This window comes from Callithrix jacchus, chromosome X (assembly GCF_049354715.1).
Source record: "Callithrix jacchus isolate 240 chromosome X, calJac240_pri, whole genome shotgun sequence".
Classification (NCBI taxonomy): domain Eukaryota; kingdom Metazoa; phylum Chordata; class Mammalia; order Primates; family Cebidae; genus Callithrix; species Callithrix jacchus.
Window position 1 is genome coordinate 78,304,118 of NC_133524.1, and position 27,045 is coordinate 78,331,162.

General features: G+C 38.1%; 1 protein-coding gene across 4 annotated transcripts in view; it reads right to left on the reverse strand.

Moving 5' to 3' along the window:
- BRWD3 (bromodomain and WD repeat domain containing 3) overlaps positions 1-27,045 on the reverse strand; it is a 131,885-nt gene that overhangs the window by 90,039 nt on the left and 14,801 nt on the right. For 2 of the 4 annotated variants that reach the window (XM_035289671.3, XM_035289670.3), the window contains exons 5-6: positions 23,997-24,147; positions 21,304-21,402 (exon numbers count right to left, since the gene is read on the reverse strand). The exons of 1 other annotated variant lie outside the window; for it this stretch is intronic. In XM_035289671.3, the coding sequence (XP_035145562.1) occupies positions 21,304-21,402; positions 23,997-24,147 (250 nt within the window). The remainder of the gene's footprint in view (positions 1-21,303; positions 21,403-23,996; positions 24,148-27,045) is intronic. One more of the 4 variants, XM_078363026.1, reaches the window with a different exon arrangement.

A 27,045-nucleotide genomic window follows, 5' to 3' on the forward strand; every position in this document is an offset into this window, starting at 1 on the left:
ATGCATGAAAGATAGAATATCATTAAACCAAAGGAAAAAAAAAAACTCAGAAAGCCTATGCTGAAACACAGTGAAGCAATTATACAACAGGCAAAGAGGTCAAAAATTGTTAAGTACTAAAGAAAGTCAAAAATGGTAATCAGGTGTAAAGCAATTGTCATTTTATACTAAACTTAAGGTTTAATATTTTACATATTTAATAAGAATATATTTGAATTAGATTTCTTAGGTATTTAAGAGTCGTCCTTGTCTATTTGTCAGTCTATCTGAAAATGGTTCCATCCTAGAGATAAAATCAGTATTTTTTATAAAATGTATATTGCATGTCACATAATTTCCTATTAAGACAGAGATACCAATAGCAGAATCCAAATTTAAAGTGCATTAGAAAGGCCCATTTTTGTAGAAATCATAGGTTCAAATAAGCATTTGACTCAACTACATGAAGACACATTTTGCCCAAAGGTAAAACTAGAAACAATATTTCTACTCATTTTCTATGTCCTTATGAAATTTTCATTGGGATTTACATTTAAAATGTAACTGAGCTTTGTGCTCTTTAATTCTAGAGATAAAAAAAATGTAAGAGACAGAAAAATACAGCTGGCTTTGGCAATAAAAAGATGCAAACTTCAAAGATAGAAACCAACTCTAGTAAAGATTGAGGGGTTAATCATCATTTCTAAGGCTTTAGGAAGTAGTTTACAAGTAAACATGTTTTGCCTTTCTCTCTTTGAACTAGAATCTCTTACAGAATTGTGCTAAAGCTTGAAGGTACTTTAAAGATAAAATTCTTAATGCAACCTCTCATTTTACATATAACAAAACTAAAAACCATGTTAATGAAGGAAGTGTTCCTAAGTCCTAAAATTGGTAAGTGATAGAGAAGGGCCATGAACTTGGGTCAAATGCTCTTTTTCATATACCACAGCTGTGGCTGAATGCTTCATGTTTAAATATATCAGCAATGTTTATCTCCCATAAAATAAAAGGTATTAATGGATCTAATGCAGTGAACTCCTCATTTTTCTGGTTGCCAAAGTGCCTCCTCAAAAGCAGGAGATAAACCAAAAGGATGTGTGTTAGGGGGTGAGGCGAGGAGAGGGATAAAGGCCATAATACATAGCAATCCTGTGGGAATATCAAAAGGCCAGATGAAGAGCTCAATTAAGTGCTGGCAGAATCTCCTTTGGCTTTAATAATTCTCACTACCTTGGAAGAATGACGTACTAAAAAGGCCATATAGTATTGAGAAAAAGAACAAGTGGCCTAAGCTTCTTCCTTATCCATAAAATCTACAAAATAGGTTATATTCCCTATCTAAGAATTAAATGAGGTGAATTTTGTAGAATGTCTAGCACAGTAGGCATTTATTCATTAAAGCTTAGTTCATTTCCCCTTTCTTTTCTGGGGTCTCAGTAGTCTCACATTTCGGAATGGCGTAATGTAGGAAGAATACCAGGCAAAAGTTTGGTTTTAGCCTGGTGACTCTAATGATTAGTGATCGCTGCTATAAAGAAAATAAAATATATGCAAAAATTTTACCTATACTTTGCTGACCAGAGTCTATGATATATTTTTAAAATCTCCTTTTAAATTATAGAAGTTAACATTTAATGATTTTTATATGCCAGGCACTATTCTAAGCACTTTACATGTTTAAGTTATTTAACTCCATGAGGTGAGTACTATTATTATCTCCTTTTTAAATATGTGGTAATTGAGGCATAGAAGAGTTAACTCACTTTACCAAAATCCCTAGCTATTTAGTAGTCGAGATTCAAACCCAGTCAATTTGGCTTCAAAGGCTGATCTCTTTGCTATGGCTGTTTTTATAGCTGCTTTTCTTAGAATGAGAGGAAATTTTTTAAAAAACCATCATATACCCCAGTACCTAACGATGTTCCAACGACTACAACAGATTTTACCCCGTATCTTAAATTCTAGCTCAAACATACCTAGAACATAAATCTGCCAAAGCAACAAAAGTAGGATAGAATAGTCCCTAAAAAGGCATTTAAAAACTACTAGAAATAAGAGATTAGTTCCAGCAAGGTCACAAGAAACAAGAGCAACACACAAAACTCAATCGCATTTGTATACACTAAAAGGAACATTTAGAAATCAAAATTAAAAACAAAATACCATTTACAATCATACAAAATAAAATGATAAATATACATTTAACAGAATATGCAAAGTATCTGTATCCTGGAAATTACAAAATGGTAAAAAAAAAAAATCAAAGACCTCAAGAAATGGAGAGACATATTATACTATGTTCATGGATTGGAAGGTTTGACAGAGAAACATGTCAATTCCCACCAAATGATTTATAGGTTTAACGCACAATTCCTATCAAAAGGCTTCTGTAGACATCAAAGAGCTTATTCTAAAATTCACAGGGAAAGGCCCTAGAACATAGAAAACGATCTTTACAAAAATTGTAAAGTGAGAGGAATTCTTCTTCCCAATGTTAAGGCTTACTACATAGCTACAGTAATCAAAACAGTGTGCTATTGCTGAGGAGATAAACACACAAATCAATGAAACAGAATAAAGGGTGAATATATTTTATGCAAAATATATTCACATACATTTTCTTAACTGATTTTTAACAAAGGTTCTATTCAAATTCAATGGAGGAACAATAGTCTCTTAAACAAATGGTGCTGAAGCAATCTGACATCCAGAATTAAAAAAAAATAATGAACCCTGACCTAAACCTTACACCTTATAGAACTAAACTCAAAATTAATCATAGAATTAAATTAAGGCATTAAACTATCAAACATTTAGAAAAAAGACACAGGAGAAAATCTTCAGAATATGGGACTAGGCAAGGAATTCTTATACTTGACAACAAAAGCAAGATCCATAAAAGGGAAAACAGGTAAATTGGATGTCATCAAATTATTTTTTAAATTTTAGACTTTGAAAGCCTATGTGAAAAGAATAAAAGGACACACTAAGAGAAAAAATTTGCAGAGAATATATCTTACAAAAAAAACTGAAGGGTATCTAGAATGCATAAAAAACTCTTCAAGTTCAACAATAAAATTAATCTAATTAGAAAATGGGAAAAAGACACAGACATTTCACCAAAAAGGATATAATATGGTAAATAATCATATGAAAAGATGTTCCGCCGGGCGCAGTGGATCAAGCCTGTAATCCCAGCACTTTGGGAGGCCGAGGCGGGTGGATCACGAGGTCAACAGATCGAGACCATCCTGGTCAACACGGTGAAACCCCGTCTCTACTAAAAATACAAAAATTTAGCTGGGCATGGTGGCCCGTGCCTGTAAATCCCAGCTACTCAGGAGGTTGAGACAGGAGAATTGCCTGAACCCAGGAGGCGGAGGTTGCGGTGAGCCGAGATCGTGCCATTGCACTCCAGCCTGGGTAACAAGAGCGAAACTCCGTCTCAAAAAAAGAGAAGGAATGCTTTCACCAGGAGATGCAACAGTAATTCTATTAAACTGGAAGTTAAGACTACTGCCCAGCCAACCACTTTAAGCAAGTATCCAATGTCTCTGAGTAAAGAGGCAAAGAAGGCAGTTACCATATTGACTGACACTGACTACTGAGAGGAAATGGGACTGTCACTCCACAATAGAGATAAGAAAGAGAATGTTTGAAACACAAGTGATCCTTTATAGCATCTCTTAGTATTACCATGCCCTGTGATTAAGGTCAATGGAAAATTAAAACAATTCAATCCAGGCAGAACTACTAATGGCCCAGACATTTCAGGAATGAAGGTTTTGGTCACTTTACCTAACTTTACTATTCTGAGTAGTAAATGAGGGTAGTTATAAAAACCAACTACAACCATGTGACCAGTTATAGAAATGAGTACTATAATTGCTATGAACTATTCCTCCTTATTTTGTAATAATGTGCGTATTTAAAAGTTTCTTTGCTTTCCTCCATCATGTAATATAAGATGTACTAACATATATTTAATGTTAATAAAATATTATGTAACAATATGAACTGATGTTAATTTTACCTCATATTTATTTTTTTAGTGTGCAAACTTTTTTTTTTAATTAGTATTATTATGCTTTAAGTTCTGAGGTACATGTGTAGAATGTGCACGTTTGTTACATAGGTATACATGTGCCATGGTGGTTTGCTGCATCCATTACCCTGTCATCTACATTAGCTATTTCTCCTAATGCCATCTCTCCCCTAGTCTCCCACCCCCCTACTATCCCTCCCCAAATCATATTTACGTTACAAGCTACAGAGAAATGTAAACACCACTCAAGGACTTTCTTTCCTTTCCTGGGGAAGAGTTGTATAATTTAAGGAAATATGAGGGAGGGACGGGGAAATCAAAATCAAAATAATAATAATAATAGTAATTTTTTTAAAAAAGGAAATGTGAATAGTTGACAAGTTGACAAAGGATGAATTTGCGGTAGTTTTATGTGTCAAGTAGACTGGGTCACAGGACACCCAGACATTTGACTTTTAAACATTATTCTGGGTGTTTGGATGTGATTATCATTTGAATTGGTATACTGAGTAAAGCAGATTGCCCTCCCCAATGAATGAGGTGGCCTTCATTCAATGCCTTAGAGGTCTGAATGGAAAAAAAAGTCAGGTTAAGGGAGGATTCCCTCTCTCTGTTTTCAAGCTGAGACATCTGTCTCTTCTGTACTTGGACTGGAACTTACACCATCAGCTTTCCTGGTTCTAGGGCTTTTGGACTTGGACAGGATCTTATACCACCAGCCCTCCTGGGTCTTCATCTTGCAGATGGAAGATTATGGGACTTCTCAGCCTCCATAATCACATAAACTAATTTGTTATAATAAATGTATCTATCAATCCTACTGATTCTGTTTCTCTGAAGAACCCTGACTATATAGGAGGAGCCAGCAAGGAAATACAAATAAAAACCATAATGAGATATTTCCTTACATACACATAAGAAAAGCTAAAATAAAAAACTGACAACACCAAATGCTGACAAGGATGTAGAGAAACTAGATCACTCATGCATTACTAGTGGGAACATCAAATGCTACAGCCACTCTTAAAACACAAAACATTCAGGCCGGGCACGGTGGCTCACGCCTATATCCCCAGCACTTTGGGAGGCTGAGGCGGGTGGATCATGAGGTCAAGAGATTGAGACCACCCTGGTCAACAAGGTGAAATCCCGTCTCTACTAAAAATACAAAAAGTAGCTGGGCATGGTGGTGCATGCCTGTAGTCCCAGCTACTCGGGAGGCTGAGGCAGGAGAATTGCTTGAACCCAGGAGGCAGAGGTTGCGGTGAGCTGAGATCGCGCCATTGCACTTCAGCCTGGGTAACAATAGCGAAACTCCGTCTCAAAACACACACACACACACACACACACACACACACAAAAAAAAAAAAAAAAAAAAAAAACCTTTGATTACCATATGATCCCCAATTACAAACTTGGGCATTTATCTCAGAAAAATGAAAGTTTGTATTCATAAATAACCCTTACATAAATGTTCACAGCAGTTTTATTTGTAATAGCTAAAAGTTGGAATCATCCCAAATGTCCTTCAATTGGTGAAAGGCCAAATTGTGGGATATCCGTATCATGGAATATCACTCAACAATAAAAATAAATGAATACTGACACATGCAACAAATAGGATGAATGGCCAAGAAATTATGCTGAACAAAAGAAAGTTACACAGCATATAATTCCATTGATAGAATGTTCTTGAAATGATGGAACTATAGAAATGTAATACAGATAAGTGACTGACATGATGGGGTGGGGAGGTCAGGCAGGAGGGAAGCAGATGTGGCTTTTAAAAGGACAACATGATGAATCCGTGTGGATATAAAATTTCTTTATCTTGACTATGGTAGTGGATATACAAGTACTAAAACTGTACAGAACTTAGCATGCAACATAGATACATACATAAATGAGTACAAGTGAAACTGAGGACATCTGACATGACCATAGTCAATTTCCTGAGTCATAAACCAAACATCTCCCAGTATACCATCCCAGCACCTTTGTTGTTGCTATTCCTTCAGCCTTATGCCCACCTGTCATTTCTACCTGTCAATATCCTTCTTATTCTTGGAGGCAGATTAAATTGCATCTTTTTTCATGAAATATTTCTCAATCACATCAGCTAAATGTGAACTCTCCTGCTTCTGTTCTGGCCCTTACTATAGTATATCTTATACTAGTCACATATTTCTGATTTAAGATTTTAAACATTTAAGAATAAGGATTAATGTGTAACCTATCAGCACTAAGCTAGCTCAGTCCCTTGTAAAGGCACTCAGGTATTTTAATAAACCTGGTCCCACCCTTCCCAAAATATCCAACCATAATTCCTACTCCTCCAGGGCATAAATTCTCCACTTGAAATCAGATGAGTCTCCTCCTCTGTCCGATGCAGGTATCTTTCACCTGGAATGTTCCATTTCCCAAGTTACAATGAATCGTTCAAAGTTATCTCAAAGGTCATTTATTCCTTGAAGTCTTACCATGTTTTTCTTAATCCAATTTCGTCTCTCCTTCTTGCAATGCCCATTACACTTTGTACTTTTCTTAAATCACTTAGTCTAAGTTCTGTACTACAATCACATTCTGGCATCTGCCTAATCTTTTCCTAAAAGTAAATTCCTTGACAGCAACAACTGCCCTGAACACTTTGGAAAACACTTTACATATATTTGGTGTTCACGTATTTGCTGAATCGAATAAAACTTATTTCCAGAAATTTAAGTAATATTGATTATCATTCAACCTTCTAACACCATTGATAAATATAAATTTCATAGAATAAGTTTTATAGGGAATGTTAATCAACTCTACAATTCTCTTCTGACTTACAAGATATCATTTATGATTCCCCCCACCTCTCTATATCTTGCCTTCTTAGTTTCTCATATATATATATATTTTTTCTATTCTGACCCACCTTTATTGAAATGCTGATGGTTCCTTCAGATTTTATTTTATTTTAGTTTTTGAGACAGGGCCTTGCTTTGTTACCCAGGCTGCAGTACGGCACGACGTCAGCTCACTACAGCCTCAACATATTGTGCTCAATAGATCTCACCTCAGCATCTGGCGTAGCTGGGACTACAGTTGTGTGCCACCATGCCCAGCTAATTTTCTTATTTTTGGGTAGAGATGGTGTCTCCCTATGTTACCCAGGCTGCTCTTGAACTCCTAGGCTCAAGCGACCCTCCCACGTTGGCCACTCAAAGTACTGGGATTACAGATGTGAGCCACCATGCCCAATTCAGGTTCCATCAGATTCTATCCAGGTCTCTCTTCTCCATCCTCACATAGTCCCTGAGGGATCTTACCTACTCACATACTAATTACTGCAAAATCTTTATCTTTAACCTTTATCTTTCACCTTAGCTCCAGGCCTACATTTTCAACTACTTTTTTTTTTGAGACGGAGTTTCACTCTTGTTGCCCAAGCTGGAGTGCAATGGCACGATCTCGGCTCACCGCAATCTCCGCCTCCTGGGTTCAGGCAATTCTCCCGCCTCAGCCTCCTGAGTAGCTGGGATTACAGGCATGCGCCACCATGCCCAGCTAATATTTTGTATCTTTAGTAGAGACGGGGTTTCACCATGTTGACCAGGATGGTCTTGATCTCTTGACCTTGTGATCCACCCGTCTTGGCCTCCCAAAGTGCTGGGATTACAGGCTTGAGCCACTGCGCCCGGCCCATTTTCAACTACTTAATCGACAACCATCCTGTCTTACCTGGATGTATCATAAATAAAAATTTCCCAGATAAAGTTCATTAGCCTTCAATCACAAGTTTTCTATAATCTCCCTTTCCTCAACTTTGGGACTAACAGATTATTTTTTACTCTTCCACTTTTAGGTCCTGTATCCAACCAAACTGTATGATTAATCCCATCTCCAAAATCTTGCTTGAATCAATCCAATTATCTCCATTTCTATCACTACCATCTCCACATTCATTTTCTGTCTATATCTATAGTAACAATCTCTCCTCTGGTTTCCCTACCTGCCTCCTCCAGTTTTTCTCTTCTCTAGTTTATCCTATACTCTATTTCCTGTGTTATCTTTTCAAAATAAAATTCTGAGCATATGATTTTCCTATTCAAAAACATCTAATGATCCCTCAATACCTATAGGATAAAAATCTAAACTCATTATTTGTGTAGAGCAGGGGTTGGCAAACTAAGGTCCATGGACCAAATGTAACTCACCATATTTTTGTACATGCAATTTTATTGGAAAACAGCCATGCTCGTTCATATACATGTTATCTATGGCTGTTTTCACAGGAACAGAATTGAGTAGTTGCAACAGAGACCAAATGTTCCAGAAGGCCAAAAACATTTATCATCTGGCCCTTTACACAAAAAGTTTGCAGATTCCTGGCATGGTGGATGCAGAATAATTGGGCCCCTACCTCCCTTTCCAGTCTCAACTCCTATCACAAACTCTCAATCTTTACTATGTCAAAAAGGCAATTCTATTCTTAATAAAACCACCTCTTATTTTTCAAGGGGCTTTACTTGATACAATTGGGGCCCAGAGTATACTGAATAAAATGATGGCTTTTTATCAATTCCTACCATATTATCTCATGTCTTATTTAAAACACATACAAAACTATGATTCTAAACAGAAATCAGAGACTGGAAACTACTTGGGAAAGTGACAGCAAATATGGGTATTATAAAAACTGCAGAGCACTTAAAATAGTTGATAAGAGGTTCTATCATGGCAACTAAAAAACACTAATTATTTACTTAACCAAGGTACTTTTGTGCAAAGAGCACTAGATTTGAAGTCAAAGCACTTAGGTTCTAATACTTAAGTTTGGATATTAGAGTCCCAGTATAGTTGCATATGAATTACACAGTCTTTTCATCAAGATAACAAACATTGAGTTTTTAATGACTCATTATCATTACCAATATTATCAGCATCTGTAATCCAATAGCATAATTACAAATTGTATTTTCGTAACATTTTAAAGCTTATAAAGTAAGCTTTTCAGACATTTCTTTTGAGTTCACAGTAATCTTGTGAGAGTTGAAGGCAAGTTTCTTCACTTTGTAAATAAGGAAATTAAGGCCCAAAGAAACTAAGTGTATTGCCTACCATCACAGAGTAAAAATATAGCAGAGGCTCAAACTAGTTCTTCTGATTCTAGTTTAAGTCTTCCCACTTTTTAATGCTGTCTATTTAATGACAGTTTACAAAATGTAATCTGCTATGAACTTGCAATAGCAAATAACTTTACCAGCAAAAATTATACATAATATCTCTTTATCTTACCTCCAGCTGCAAGACATGACCATCAGCAAAGGCTCTGGCTTCGACTAAATTGGGTTCCACTGAAAAGCTCATTAAGATCCAAAGAGTATTCCAAGATGACCACATCAGAGTTGTTAGACCACTAACTAGGTCCACTCATTATTTACATTAGAAAAAAAAATCTGTTTGTACTACAACTATTTAACACAGGCATGAAACTTCAAACTGGTGTCAGAAAAACGTTTCTAGGCTAAAATAAAAGATTTTCAAATCAACAGACTAAGAACATTCAGGAAAGTCCTTAAATAAAATTAGTAACAAATTGTTACATGTTGACCACTGCTTTAAAAATATTTATAAGACTACATGTTAAAACAGTCAAAATCTATCTGGGACTGAAAGAGTAAATATCAGCTAGGGCTGAAAAAGGGAAAAAAAAAAGAACCCTGCAATTAATCAGGCTTGAGAGGACAGACATAGATAAAACCAGCAGCAAAATTAACCGGAAACAGTTTTTCCCAAGGTCATGCAGCAGTTGTAAAATATCATGAAGACTCCCTCTCGAGTGATTACTGCTTTCTTACCAACAATGTCCCCAGACCCACTTTGCTATTTTCACTTATTACCAGAGATATCCAGTTCCTAAACTGTCCTTGCTTCATGACAGTACCTGATCCCTAGTTAATCCCCACTTGTTCCAATTTGCCTCAGTAACAGTTACCAATCTAGAACTGATCCTGACTTCCATCAGCCCTTCCTCAGCATCCTTTAATGTAAACCAAACTTCACAAAAAATACTTGCCTCATCCCTATTATCCAGAGGCCTGTCATTGGAAGTTTACTCCCTCACTATACATCAATACATCTGATTTTCTCAGACTACAGGCTAATTCTTAGTGGTCCTTGCTTGATTATGGTTAATAAGAAAATGTATTTTGAATTATCCTACAGATTCAGCAGTTTCTTATCAACAAAAGCTCTCTTAAGACCCCCCGCTAGCCGGGCGCGGTGGCTCACGCCTATAATCCCAGCACTTTGGGAGGCCGAGGCGGGTGGATCATAAGGTCAAGAGATCGAGACCATCCTGGTCATCAAGGTGAAACCCCGTCTCTACTAAAAATACAAAAAATTAGCTGGGCATGGTGGTACACGCCTGTAGTCCCAGCTACTCGGGAGGCTGAGGCAGGAGAATTGCTTGAACCCAGAAGGCGGAGGTTGCGGTGAGCCGAGATCGTGCCATTGCACTCCAGTCTGGGTAACAAGAGCGAAACTCCGTCTCAAAAAAAAATAAATAAACTTCTAAGAAACAGTAACTGCACCATCTACCTCAATTTTAAGTCAGGAATACAGAGGCGCAGTTGGGGATGAAGCAAAAAGAGGAGTGCTTTCAGCAAACGCTTAAGACTGAATCAAAAATAGTACAAGGCTCAGCCAGTAACTCCTGACCAAAGAGAGTCTTAATGCTGTATAGATGGGCAGAAAGGACTACTGTTCATGGATCAGGCTTCTTTACCATACCTATCATGATCAATATCTTCATCATCAAATACAAAGAGTTTTTCAGAAAACAAGCTGTATATAATTATTAAGCAGAGCTAAAATAACCTTGGATTTGCATTTTCTCTTTTACAAATAAATAACCTGGTCAACATTAGTTTTACTTTTTAAAAATTTGGCCAGGCATGGTGGCTCGCGCCTGTAATTCCAGCACTTTGGAAGGCCGAGGCAGGTGGATCATTTGAGGTCAGGAGTTTGAGACCAGCCTGACTAACATGGTGAAACCCCATCTCTACTAAATATACAAAAATTAGCCGAGCTTGCTGGTGCACACCTGTAATCCCAGCTACTTGGGAGGCTAAGGCATGAGAATTGCTTGATCTGGGAAGTGGATTTTGCAGTGAGCCAACATGGTGCCATTGTACACTGGCCTGGGCAACAGAGCAAGACTCTGTCTCAAAAACAAGCAAACAAAAAATTAATTAGAAAATAGCACAGTGGCTCGCATCTATAATCTCAGTACTTTGGGAGGCCGAGGTGGATGGATTGCTTGAGGTCAGGAGTTCAAGCCTAGCCTGACCAACATGGTGAAATCCCATCTCTACTAAAAATACAAAAAAAATTAGCCAGACATGGTCGAGGGTGCCTGTAATCCCAGCTACTCAGGAGGTTGAGGCAGGAGAATCGCTTGAACCCACAAGGCAGAGGTTGCAGTGTGCCAAGATTGCACCACTACACTCCAGCCTGGGTAAAAGAGCAAAACTCTGTCTCAAAAAAGAAAAAAGAAAAAAAAATTGAATGTATGCAACCCTCTCATTGGTTAAAATGTAGTAAGCATATTAGTTTCTATTAAGTAGAGAGGATAATAACAGACTAAGAAAATACTGTCAAAAACACTGGAAAGTGGCCAGGTGTAATAGTTCATGCCTGTAACCTCAGCACTTTGGGAAGCAAAGGCAGGCAGACACTTTGGGAAGCAAAGGCAGGCAGATCTCTTGAAGCCAGAAGTTCGAGAGCAGTCCGGGCAAAATGGCAAAACCCTGTCACTACAAAAAATATAAAAAATTAGCGAGGTATGGCGGTGCATGCCTGTAGTCCCAGCTAGTTTTCTGTGAAGCTTCGTTGAGGGTTTCCCAAAAAAGCTCCAACAACGAAACAGATTAATATAGACTAAAATCTTGAGAGAAGCCACAAAAGATACAATAATGAATATGAACAAAATGTGATAATTCTAGTAAAATTACAAAAGTATAGAACTACTTCTTTCATGGATTTGATGCTAGAGATCAAATTATATCTCTAAAACCTTAACTAATAATAGTAAAAGTATACAGTCTTCAAAATTGATGCCAATCGCATCTCATAACACCAATCCACAGTACAACTTAAATAACACTAATAAGTTCTACAGGCTGTTGATATTCATGGCCACTGAATATCTTTTTCCTAGGGTAATATTAGGTGAAATATGGCAAAGAAACATTATTTCCAATTCCTTTCAGACTTTCTGCAAAGTTCACTCATATAATTTGGAGTAATAAACACCCCAAATGTTTATTTTTTAAATTCTCTTCTAAACTTTTTACCTTGATTTGGTTAATATACACAGAAGTTTTAGACTGCCTTTTCGTCCAACTAAATAAACCTGATGCTGTTTGACCGCTTCTCTTTGTGAAGCATAAAGCTCTATTTCTATAAAGTACTGAGTTAAATATATAGAACAAATATCAAAAGATTATTTTGGAATACTTTGGTATATATCGAAAGAAAAATATAAAGGAGTAATAATGAGGAAAGAAAAAACATGTTCATACTAGGATTAAACAGAGAAAATACTTTTTTCATTATATTTTGTATAATAATATAAGCCCTCATATAATAACATCTGTTTTAAATAAAGATACTAAAATTATTAATCCTAATATTACAATACTGATTTTAGAAATGGATATAAGGGGCTAGAAACACATATGAGCTATATAAAACCATAAATACATCTTAAAAGGATACTTCAGTGTCCATGTGGCAACAATTATAACACTTCCATCTATTTAATATTTAGTAAGCATTTACAATGTGGAAAATACAAAAGACTGAGTTTATATTCCATTTAATTACTTGCAGGCGTGAAAGAATCTCTTGCTCTTCTCCAGGTACATAAAAAAACTAATGGCTTCAGAAGCAACTCATTTCGTGTACACTTATAAGAGTACAAAGAGGAGGAAGGTGGTAAGTAGCGGGAGACAGATCACAAAAAGCAAAACCTAGCAAAAGTATGATACATAGGCAAGATACAGGAAAGACATAAATGCAGAGAGGGTGACAAATATTCCTGGCGAAACCCAGTCACCTCAGGCAGATAAAGTTTAAATTAGACTACTTTCTTTCCATTTCCATATTAACAAGAGATCGATTCACCTCCAAGTAAATTCTGACATAAAATGTGATGTATACCCATACAATGAAAAAAAAAAAATACAATGGCCATTAAGTCAAGAGTCAATCAATGCTAAATGAAAGCTTAAAGCAACATGTAAATATCAATTTGGTTTTAGAATTAATGAAGGGTCCTGAGCTGTATGCAGTGTAAATTACAGGCTTATTATGTAAATTACAGGATATTCCTATATGCCAATTGTACTAGAGATAAAAAAAAAGAAAAAGTTTAAAAATACGGTTTTATTGCATACGCCTCAGAATTTCCTTGAGTGGTATTAAGTATTAATACTATTTTAAACTTAGCTCAATTTTCTTTTCTTTCATTTATTTATTTTATTTTATTTTTTTAATAAAGACAGGGTTTCACCATGTTGTTCAGGCTAGTCTTAAACTCCTGACTTCAGGCGATCCGCCCACCTCGGCCTCCCAAAATGCTGGGATTACAGGCGTGAGCCACTGCTCCCAGCCCAATTTTCTTCTTCTGATTCAATTTTGGTACAATACAAAACCAATTTGATTAGTCAGGCACACAGCTAATGAAATGGCATGACTGGCACTTTAGACCTATAATAATGTAAATATCACAGATATTTTTGCTCTTGCCATAGAGAAATTTAGAAATTCACCCTTGGTAAATGTAAGTACACCTGTATTTTAAATTGTCATAGCAGTTAGTGTAGAGAATAGAATCTGAGAAGTAACTCTCAAATTCCTTCCTTATGCTCCCTTTCCTTCATTTCATTAAATTACTAAATAACTTTGTTGATTAACTATACAAATGACAGGAACATTTGAATAAATACTCCAACATAGTGGAAAGTCCAGATAAGGTCAGAATTCTATTGGTTTTGGTCAAAGTCTGTTGTAAAACTTTCATATAAAAGAACTGGCTCAATTCGATCTTTAAAGTGAGTCACTAAAAATCAAAATATGAACAGGTAAAAGTAGTTTCTCAGGATAAAAATAGAAAACTTAAAAATCAGGCTGGGCACAGTGGTTCACACCTATAATCTCAGCATTTTTGGGAGACCAAGGCAGGCAGATCACCTGAGGTCTGGAGACCAGCCTGGCCAACATGGCAGAACCCCGTCTCTACTAAAAATACAAAAAAGTTAGCCAGGCATGGTGGGGGTGCCTGTAATCCCAGTTACTTGGGAGGCTGAGATTGCAGTGAGCCAAGATGACCCCACTGCACTACAACCTGTGCGACAGAGCAAGACTCTGCCTCAAAAAGAAAGAAAGAGAGAAAGAAAATCAAATTTGTAAAATAAGAAAATTAATTATCAAATTATGCACCTATCCTAAAGTAGCTTTCCCATTCCCATATTATTTCAGATCTACACTATCCAAGATAGTGGCCACTAGACATATGTGGTTGCTAAATGTAAAAACTACTTAAAATTAAATAAAATTAAATGATTAATTCCTTAGTTGCAATAATCTCCAGTGTCACAGAAGGTTCTATTGGGTTGCATTGGTTTACATAAAATGCCAGTTAAAATATGCCCCCCAAAATTACTGATGCAATTCCAAATATAATGGGCAGAATAAAGAGGGACATGTCCATTTATGATACAAATTCTATGCATAATAGGAAGAGAAGGGAACATCCTCAAACTGAGAAAAGGCATCTATTATCATACCTAATGGTGAAAGATTATCTGCTTTCACCCTATGATCAGGAACAAGGCAAGCCTATATACTCTCACCACTTTAATTTTATTTATATATATGTATATATATATATATAGAGAGAGAGAGAGAGAAAGAGAGAGAGAGAGAGAGAGAGAGAGAGAGAGAGAGAGAGAGAGAGAGAGAGAGAGAGAGAGAGAGAGAGAGAGAGAGAGAGAGTCTTGCTCTTACTCTGTTACCCAGGCTGGAGTACAGTCACACAATTTTGGCTCACTGCAACCTCCAGCTCTCAGGTTCAAGCAATTCTCCTGCCTCAGCCTCCCAAGTGTCTAGGATTACAAGCATGCACCAACAAGCCTGGCTAATTTTGTTGTTGTTGAGACGGGTGTCTTGCTCTGTAGCCCAGGCTGGAGTACAGTGGCCTGATCTCTCCTCACCGCAACCTCCGCCTCCTGAGTTCAAGCAATTCTCCTGCCAAAGCCTCCTGAGTAGCTGGAATTACAGGCACGCGCCACCATGCCCCAACTAATTTTTGTAGTTTTAGTAGAGATGGAATTTCACCAGGTGGGTCAGGTTAGTTTCTAACTCCTGACCTTGTGATCCAACCACCTCAGCCTCCCAAAGTGGTAGGATTACAGATGTGAGCCACCACACCCGGCTAATTTTTATATTTTTAGTATAGACAGGGTTTTACTATGTTAGCCAACCTGGTCTTGAACTCCTGACCTCAAAAGATCTGCCTGCCTTGGCCTCCCAAAGTGTGGGTAACCCCCTACATAGGCACCGAGGAAGGACAGCTAAGCAGAACCCTGGCACAATTAAGGCCTGAAGAATATCTCAGTTTATAGTGTTACTACTCAGTTATTTTCTTTTATATAATCCTCTATATATAATCATATAATAGTTCACAGTATGAGTGCCTAAAGAATATTTCCCTACACACACACACATATATATATATATATATATACACACACACACACATACATATCTCAGTTCATAATCGGAGGAATGCCTAGAGTAGATACAGTACAGAGCATGAACTAAGAAATAAGCAGCTTATAATCGGAGGAATGCCTAGAGCAGACACAGTGCAGAGCATGATTTAAGGGAAAAACAGTCATATCAGGACAAGAATCAATGGCTCAGGCGGCAGCATTCAGTATCGTAAAGATACCCGTTGTATGGCAGGCTTGGGGCAAGAGCCACTCCTCCTGATAAAGGAGTTGTAGGACCTTGCTCCAGTTCTTGTGGAAGGCTACCCTCAGATCGGCAATCACACCTTGGTGACTGAACTTTATCAGCTCTTGTTACTGTGCTGCTCAAAAAGCATCTTCCCACAGAACTCATTAGAAGCTGCCAACAGGTGGCAGTAACCCTGACAGCTCTGTCACTACTGTGTGACTTAAAGCATCCCCCCATAAATCTTAGAAGTAGTTTACCCATAGAAAGAAGGTATTGCACACTGCACCCTCTTCACTGTGCACGACCCACCTTCAAGCCTCGGTGACCTAATGGGGGTGGACCCCTTACTGCACACGACCTCTGCCTCAATGACCTAATGGGAATGGACCCCTTGTTTTATTTTATTTGTTTTTATTTTTATTTTTTTTTTAAAAGATGGGGTTTCACCATGATGGCCAGGCTGGTCTTGAACTCCTGACCTCAGCTGATCCACCCACCTCGGCCTCCCAAAGTGCTAGGATTACAGGCATGAGCCACTGCGCCCTGGCGAACCCCTTGTTTTATTGCGCACTGTCCACCTCCTAGCCTAGGTGACCTAACCGGGTTGGACCCCTTGTTTTACTGCTCACGACCCTATCACTTTCCTTAAAGATAATTTCACTCACTGCCCTGCCCCCCAACCTATACACAATAAATACTCACACTTCTGGACATTCGGGGCCTCACCTGACACCACTCACAGGTGGCGTGGTGCCTTGAACCCAGCTACGTTTTCCTTGTACTTCTGTGTCCTGTCTCTTTATTTCTCGGGTCCTGCGCCTCAGCAGAGCATAAGGGACACTCCATGAACCTTTGGGGACTTCACCCCTACAAACCTGGTCTTGAACTCCTGACCTCAAAAGATCTGCCTTTCTTGGCCTCCCAAAGTGCTGGAATTACTGGTGTAAGCCACCGTGCCTGGCCTAATTTACCATTGTAGTAGAGGCACTAGGAGTTCAATAAGGTAAGAAAAAGAAATAGAAGGCACACAAAATCAGAAAGGAAATAGTAAACCTGTCTTTATTTGAAGACAACAGGGTTATCTATGTAAAGAATCCCAAAAAATCTCAAGGAAAAAAAGTCATTAAAGCTGGTAAGCAAATTTACTGGGGTCAATATACAGGAAAACAAAACAAAACAAAAACAAAGGAAAAAAACCCCATCTCCATCTACTAGCAACAAACAACTGGAAATAAAAAAATACAATTTAAAACAGTATAAAAACCATAAAATCCTTAGGGAAAATATTCACAATAGATGTGTTAAAACCTGAACACTGGGCCAGGCGCGGTGGCTCACGCCTATAATCCCAGCACTTTAGGAGGCCAAGGCAGGTGGATCACGAGGTCAAGAGATCGAGACCATCCTGGTCAACAAGATGAAACCCCGTCTCTACTAAAAATACAAAAAATTAGCTGGGCATGGTGGTGCGTGCCTGTAATCCCAGCTGCTCAGGAGGCTGAGGCAGGAGAATTGCCTGAACCCAGGAGGCGGAGGTTGCGGTGAGCCAAGACCGCGCCATTGCACTCCAGCCTGGGTAACAAGAGTGAAACTCCGTCTCAAGGAAAAAAAAAAAAAAAAAAAGAAACAAACTTCTGATACATGAAATGATATGCGTGAATTCCAAAAGCATTGGTCTACGTGAAATCAGACACGCACAAAGGCTACCTACTACATGATTTAATTTAGATGACTTTTTTTTTTGAGATGGAGTTTCGCTCTTGTTGCCTAAGCTGGAATACAATGGCGTGATCTTGGTTTACTGCAACCTCTGCCTCTGCCAGGTTCTAGCGATTCTCCTGTTTCAGCCTCCTTAGTAGCTGGGATTACAGGCACCTGCCACCACACCCAGCTAATTTTTTTGTGTTTTTAGTAGAGACGGGATTTTACTACGTTGGCCAGGTTGGTCTCAAACTCCTGACCTCAGGTGATCTACCTGCCTTAGCCTCCCTAAGTGCTGGGACTACAGGTGTGAGCCACTGCCTCCGGCTGAGATGACATTTTAAACAATGTAAAGTATGGTCAGTTACTGAAAGATTAGTGGTTTCCAAGGGTTGAACAAGTGAGACTTAGGCTGACAGAAATGTTTCATATTTTTTATTGTGGTGGTGGTTACACAAAAATGGATACAATTTGTCAAAACTTATTGAACTGAAAACTTAAAAAGACAGCCTTTTATATGAATAATATCATAAAATAGTTGACTTAAAAAAAAAACACCATGGCTAATACTCTATGTTGGAGCTTTCTAAGTGTAAATCTGTCATACCAAGAAAATATGGTGACATCTGACCATGAATATGATAAGACAAATAGTCTATTTTTTTTTCCGAAAAAGAGTCTAAGTTTTTTATAGTTCTAAGAGTCAACAGAACCAGACAGGCGCAGTGGCTCACGCTAATCCCAGCAGTTTGGGAGACCAAGGCGAGTGGATCATTTGAGGCCAGGAGTGCAAGACCAGCCTGGCCACCATGATGAAGCCCCATCTCTACTAAAAATACAAAATACAAAAATTAGTCAGGTATGGTGGTGCATTCCTGTAATCCCAGCTACTCAGGAGGCTGAGGCAGAAGAATCACTTGAACCCAAGAGCAGTGAGCCGAGATTGTGCCAGCACACTCTAGCCTGAATGACAAAAGACAAGAGTGAGACTGTCTCAAAAAAAAAAAAAAAAAAAAAAAAAAAGGTGGGTACAGTGGCTCATGCCTGCAATCCCAGCACTTTGGGAGGCCAAGGCTGGCAGATCGCAAGGTCAGGAGTTTGAGACCGGCCTGACCAACATGGTGAAACCCCGTCTCTACTAAAAAAATTTTTAAAAATTAGCTGGGTGTCGTGGCACGCACCTATAATCCCAGCTACTCAGGAGGATGAGGCAGGAGAATTGCTTGAACCTGGGAGGCAGAGGTTGCAGTGAGCCAAGATCACACTATTGGACTCCAAACTGGGCAACAGAGTGAGATTCTGTCTCAAAAAAAAAAAAAAAGATATACCTTCATGATTAACTTTTGCTTAGATTGGCAAAATATAAAACTGATTGGTTTCAAAGTAGCTATGGAAAACTATGACCCAGGAAGAGAAAACTACCTCAAATCACAAACTGGATTTCATATCCATCGTACTGAATTTTTATCAGGCTTTGAATTCTAAATAACTCAGTAAGCATCTTGAGTACCAGGTATTACCTGAAAACACATCATGATTTAATTGCCTCTATTCTAAAAGCTCCACCCCAAATCGCATGGCAGATTTAAAATGAATTTAAAAGCATAAATGCCAGGGACATGACGATTCCTAAGCAATTACTAAAACAATAACAAACTGGGCCGGGTGCGGTGGCTCACGCCTGTAATTCTAGCATTTTGGGAGGCCGAGGTGGGAGGATCACCTGAGGCCAGGAGTTCAAGACCAGCCTGGCCATCATGGTGAAACCCCATCTTTAAAAAAACAAACAAACAAACAAAAGAATAACAAACTGATTCAAACCAGCGTAGAGAGTTTATTTCACAAAGCAAGCAGAAGTTGGAAAGCATATGCTTAGTTAAAAGAAAGAAAATGTGAGAAGAGAAGCAATAAAAAAAGCCTATAAACCTAATACTCTAACGGTTGCTCTTCAGCATTTCACATGTGACCACTGAAGTATAAAGACTACGAAATAATGTTGACAGCATAGCTAAAAATATTGTATCTTTGAAAATAAATAAATGCATGAATAACAAAAGTTATCTCAATTCAGTATATTAATTATGACTAAAGCTTTAAGGGAAAGTGAACACTGGAAAATTCCCGCGGATAAACAAACTACGCTTGAAAGTTAAAAAACAAGTTAGCAATACCATGTTCAATGAGACTCAACTTTCCCAAGTAACATCCAGGCTATCGAAGAGTACTTTTAGCAATATACTTCAGAGTATCCAATTTCCCTTAATAAGTCCTATGAATGTCTAATCAATTATTTTGTCTAAATATATCTTAAGAATTGTTTCTAGTTTCAATTTACTTAACCTCTGAAGGTGAATAAACGATATAAGCTTATTGTATAAAAAGTATTTCTTTTAAAAAAGTATTCATATTTTTCTTTTTTTTAATTTTTTTTTTAATAGAGACAGTGTTTCACCATGTTGGCCACACTGGTCTGGAACTCCTGACCTCAGGTGATCCACCTGTCTTGGCCTCCCAAAGTGCTGGGATTACAGGCATGAGCCCACTGCGCCCAGCCGTATTCATATTTTTCTATCTGAAATTCATCCCTTTCAAATTTTAGGCATATTCTGCAGGCACTATATAGTATATAAAATATTTTAGAAGAGTGAGAAAGTAAGGGAGCAAAGGAGCAATTACTCACCCAGCAGCACCTTGGTTTTACACATACTTTGTGAGAGCTAATGTTAATATAAATAGTTTCGTATCTAGATCTCCTTGAGAACCACTACTAGTACTTTTTTCTTAATGGTATGGCCAAACATGTCCCAAGAATAATTTGAATGAGATGTGAATTTCATTAAACTGGAACCAAGAAAGGTGACTTTTTATCTTAATACAGACATATAAAAATGTATAACATCATTACAATTTTGGAAAATAACACATATAAGCAGAATGTACTTTTGTTTGGGAAACTCAGCACATAGACATGTAAATAGACAACCATATGGCTAAAAACATCTGTACTATATTAAAAAATGTTTCTGCTAAGAAAGAAGTAAAATGAAATAAAGAACACAAAGATAACCTTTTATAAAACATTATATTTGCTTTAAGTAAAATGTTTAAAAAATCTGGACTAGTCATGAATTCTTTGCCCATGCCCATGTCCTGAATGGTATTGCCTACATTTTCTTTAGGGTTTTTTATAGTTTTAGGTCTTATGTTTAAGTCTTTAATCCATCTAGAGTTAGTTTTTGAATAAGGAAGGAGTCCAGTTTCAGTTTTCTGAATATGGCTAGTCAGTTTCCAACACTGCTTATTACATGAACAATGAAAACACATGGGCACAGGGAGGAGAACATCACACACAGGGGCCTGTCGGTGGGTGGGGCGATAGGGGAGGGATAGCATTAGGAGAAATACCTAATGTAGATGGAAAGGTTGATGGGTGCAGCAAACCACCATGGCACATGTATACCTATGTAACAAACCCGCACATTCTGCATTTGTACCCCAGAACTTAAAAGTATAATAAAAATATAATAAACAATCTGTATATAACATACATGTCTATTACTCACCCACATTTGGAGGTTTCACATAATTTACAGGTAGTTCTGGAGGTCTGCCTCTATGTAGAGCCGCAAAAGCAGACCCATTCCATAGTGTACTCTTACAGTCTATATAAAAAGACCAAATGTTAGCTAACAAATAGAGAAGCTTTTTTTGTTAACCATGTCTCAGAAGTAAATGCCTGATTTTAATTTCATTTATTGGAATACATTTTTAACTGTTAAAGCAAAATGAAAATAATAGGCATATATTTGAACGTGTTATAAATAAAATTTATAACTGGTAAACACCAACACCTTAACATATCATATTTTATTTCTAAGCTAGTCTTGAACTAAAGCTTTTATTATGCACATATTTAAATTTTATGTAAATATGTCACAGATTAATAAGCTTTTAAGTTTACATCAGCTTTTCTTGATTTTTAGGCTTACACATCTACTCCTATAAAATTGCAGGCCGGGCGCAGTGGCTCACGCCTATAATCCCAGCACTTTGGGAGGCCAAGGCAGGTGGATCATGAGGTCGAGAGTTCGAGACCATCCTGGTCAACAAGGTGAAACCCCATCTCTACTCAAAATACAAAAATTAGCTGGGCATGGTGGTATGCACCTGTAGTCCCAGCTACTCGGGAGGCTGAGGCAGGAGAATTGCTTGAACCCAGGAGATAGAGGTTGCGGTGAGCCAAGATCATGCCATTGCACTCCAGTCTGGGTAACAGCAGCGAAACTCCGTCTCAAAAAATAAAATAAGGCCGGGAGCGGTGGCTTACGCCTATAATCCCAGCACTTTGGGAGGCCAAGGCGGGTGGATCACGAGGTCAAGAGATCGAGACCATCCTGGTCAACAAGGTGAAACCCCGTATCTACTAAAAATACAAAAAGTAGCTGGGCATGGTGGTGCGTGCCTGTAATCCCAGCTACTCGGGAGGGTGAGGCAGGAGAATTGCTTGAACCCAGAAGGTGGAGGTTGCAGTGAGCCGAGATCGTGCCATTGCACTCCAGACTGGGTAACAACAGCAAAACTCCGTCTCAAAAAAATAAAATGAAATAAAATAAAATTGCATAAGCCAGGATATAACTATAGCCTAAGTATGCCAGGGAAAATTTAGGCATATTGGGTACATGCTCATATTATGAAATACTTGCCAGCTGTGTCATAACAGATAACAGCACTGCCTGTCAGATGGTAACTGATTATAAATAGCTGTCTTTTTCTCTGACTTTCATAAGTCAAAAAAGGTAAAGAAATATTAAATATTACTAATAACTTGGCTTTAAAACAAAAAGCCAAAAGCTCTCCTCAAAGCTTCCAAATAAACTCAATTAATAAGTTATAAAATCAGATGTTTAAAATCTGGTATCATTACCCAACGATTTATCTTGGAGAATTAGGTTAGTTATTTATGTGTTTATTTATGTGTTTGTTTTTGAGATGGAGTCTCACTCTGTGGCCCAGTCTCGAGTGCAGTGGTGTGATCTCAGCTCACTACAACCTCTCCCTCCTGGGTTCAAGCGATTCTTGTGCCTCAGCCTCCCGAGTAGCAGGAACTAAAGGCGTGCACCACCACACCCGGCTAATTATTGTATTTTTAGTAGAGATGGGGTTTCACCATATTGACTGGGCTCGTCTCAAACTCCTGACCTCATGATCTACCCGTCTTGGCCTCCCCCAAAGTGCTGGGATTAAATGGGCTGCTAGATATTAACTATTTATTACTCCAAGAAGCATCTTTAATGCCTAATTTTACGACTTTAATGCCTAATTTTACATTTTTATGTTTATCAAATACCACTTTATATGTTTGACATATTGAGGTTCCATGTAAAACTTGGGAAAAATCTGTAAAACACCGAAAATCAGCACAGTAGAAAAACTTACTTAACAATTACTGATGGGTTGATAATTTTGTTTAAATATGTTCAAATAGGCCAGGCGCGGTGGCTCACGCCTATAATCCCAGCACTTTGGGAGGCCGAGGCAGGTGGATCACAAGGTCAAGAGATTGAGACCATCCTGGTCAACAAGGTGAAACCCCGTCTCTATTAAAAATACAAAAATTAGCTGGGCATGGTGGTTCGTGCCTGTAGTCCCAGCTACTCGGGAGGCTGAGGCAGGAGAATTGCCTAAACCCAGGAGGCGGAGGTTGCGGTGAGCCGAGATCGTGCCATTGCACTCCAGTCTGGGTAACGACAGTGAAACTCCATCTCAAAACAAAAAAAAAAAAAAAATGTTCAAATATAAAAACTGTACATATATAAAACCACAAAACTAAAAAGAAAAAAAATAAAAAAGAAAGAAGAAAAAAACTGTACATATAATTTTCATTTATGTGTTACAAAATGCACAATACCATTAGGATGATATTATCAAAACTAATAAAGAGTAAGAACATTATAATGAAAGACTATTTTAAGTATTTATACTATACTAATCAAAGCAGCAATCTTTGAGATCTCTATTCCATGATTACGAAGATATTTTATATCCGTTACCTCCATATATTCACTTTTACACAAAAGGTCTCCTTTTTAGGTCTCTAAAAATTTACGTGTACACTAAAAAAAACAAAAACATTGGCAAGATAAGAGAAACCAGAAGATGAGTATTTAGAAAAGCATGGGACATTTACTCAACCTAAAAATAAGCTACTCTCCACTCCTTCCTCTGGTATCACAGTTCTAAATTCTGAAAATCTCACCTTTGGCATCCCGTAGCAGAGACTGCCGACCGACACCTAATAATGTCTGTACCCCAGGAACACTCTGAGGGATCTCTTTATCTAGTAAAGGACCAATCCTCTCACAAATTTTAAGGAGGTAGTCTGGAGGAATGTGTGCATTGGCTGCCACCTAAAAAGTATAAATAAAACACAGGAAAAAACACATTTATTTGGTTTAAAAATATCAATCTATTCCACTACTAAACTGTTCCATTATAGAGTTTTAAAATATGGAATCAGGGCCAGGTGCGGTGGCTCACACCCGTAATCCCAGCACTTTGGGAGGCCAAGATAGGTGGATCACTTGAGGTTTGGAGTGCAAGACCAGGCTGGCCACCATGGTGAAAAGCCATCTCTACTAAAAATTAAAAATTAGCCAGGCGTGGTGCTGTGCTCCTGTAATACCAGTTACTTGGGAGGCTGAGGCAGGAGAATCACTTGAACCTGGGAGGTGGAGGTTGTAATGAGCCAAGATTGTGCCGCTGTACTCTCGTCTGGGCCACTAGGCGAGATACTGAGTCAAAAAAAGAAATAAAATAAATATATATAAAATACGGAATCAGGACCAGGTACAGTAGCTCAAGCAGATAATCCCAGCACTTTTAGAGGCCGAGGCAGGCAGATGGCTTGAGCCCAGGAGTTTGAGACTAGCCTAGATAACACAACGAAACCCCATCTCTACAAAAAGCACAAAAAGTAGCTGGATGTGGTGGCTGCGCCTGTAGTCCCAGCTATTCGGGAGACTGAGGTAAGAGGATCACTTGAGCCCAAGAAGCAGAGGTTTACAGTGAGCCAAGACTGCACCACCATACTCCAGCTTGGGCTACAGAGACCTCGACTCAATAAATAAATAAATAAATGTGTGTGTGTGTGTGTGTGTGTGTGTGTAATCAGAAAAAGAAAATTAAATATTTAATACTTGACCAAATTTGAGAGACAGTCAGAAAATAAGCACATTTAAATGATATGACAACATTTACATGGCATAGAATGCTAATGTACATTTAAATGTCTTGATCAAGTCATTTGCTTAGCTGTTAAACTAAACATGCCAAAATCTAAAAAGGCACACAGGTGATGAGTAAACTCTTTATTACTTGATTCATTCAGTGGTGATGATGAACTGATCCAAAATCAGAAGACCTAGATTCTATACAAAGGATAAGAACACAAGTGAAAAGTATTATTTGCACTAAACCCACAACCAGTAAAGCAAAACTGTTCCTTTCCTATAAAAGTTAATTTGTGTACAAAAGGGTATAAAATTAACGATTTTATAAATACTATGCTTTAAATAAGTCAGCTATGTAGCCAAAATTCCTCGAAACAAAACTTGTTTTTAAAAAAACAAGTAAAATTTTGTACATTAGATACCATACATAGATAAGAATGAAATCATAAAACAAAAATTGTGTTGCATTTTTAATCTAAGCTAATGTATACATCTCTGAGGTGCTTCATAAATACCCAGTTATTAAAACAATAAACAGAAAACCAGAATATTAAAAATCTTTAGAGGCTGGGCACGGTGGCTCAAGCCTGTAATCCCAGCACTTTGGGAGGCCGAGGCAGGTGGATCATGAGGTCAAGAGATCAAGACCATCCTGGTCAACATGGTGAAACCCCGTCTCTACTAAAAATACAAAAAATTAGCTGGGCATTGTGGCGCACACTGGTAGTCCCAGCTACTCGGGAGGCTGAGGCAGGAGAATTGCTTGAACCCAGGAGGCAGAGGTTGCGGTGATCCAAGATCGTGCTATTGCACTCCAGTCTGGGTAACAACAGCAAAACTCCATCTCTAAATAAATAAATAAGTATCTTTAGATGAAGTGAACATCTACATTCTCATCTGGAAATAGGTCTGAAAATCTTCTTCAAGTTTTATAAGTGCCACACACACACACACACACACACACGCCATTAAATAGGACACACATCAATAGTATTACCACCAGGTCAATCAAGAACAACAACAGGCTCAGCAAGGTGACTCATGCCTATAATCCCAGCACTTTGGAAGGCAAAGGTAGGAGGATCACTTGAGCCCTGCAGTTTGAGATCAGCCTGGGCAACGTAGTGAGATCTCATCCCTAGAAAAAAAATTTTTTAAATATGAATCTGAATAAAAACAAGTGAAAAAAAAAAGAACAAAAAATAAAAAATGAGCCAGGCATTGTGGCGCATCTGTAGTGCCAGCTACTCAGGAGGCTGCAGTGGGAGGATTGCTCGAGCCCAAAAGGTCAAGCCTGCAGTGAGCTGTGTTCCTGTCACTGCACTCCAGCCCCTGGGTGACCCTATCTAAAAAAAAAAACCAAAAAACAATAAAACACAAAAGAATAATTCTGTAAATCATCTCCATTGATCACCATGAGAGAAGATACATTCTGTGCGTTCTTCACTGCTGTATTCTAATCACCCGAGAAAGTGCTGGGCATAAAGCAGGAATAAATAAATATTTGTTGAGTAAGTGAATAAAAATCAAAGTAAAGTCTAACTATAATCGATGTTATTGTAAGAATTCCTGGAGGAAAAATCTCAAATTCTCAAACCAGGGTGCGTTTTTGTTTTCCTAGGAAACACAGGTCAAAGAACCACAGTCCAACATGTATTCAGAATTCTGGGAATATGAGTGAATCACCTGTGACTAATTTTCGTTTTAAATTATATCCTGCTATATATCTTTGGTATGTTCCTTCAAAAAGCAATTTGAATGTAACTGAAATAAAATAACAGAAGCCAGCACAACTGTCATGATGCTTAGAAGAATGGTAATCAGATTATCTCAGATTTGCATCTCCAGGGTTTAGTTTACTGATCAGGACAGAGGATTAAGTAAATTCTTTCCATTATTTCTCACATCTTTAGTTTTTCTTCCAAGCAAATAACGGTTCAGAGCTGTTTCAGTAAAATATGGAGGCAATATTAAAGTCAGAGCAACTGATGATTCAATCTAAAAAAATACTTTGTGGCTGGGCACGGTGGCTCACGCCTGTAATCTCAGTACTTTGGAAGGCAAGGAAGGAGGATT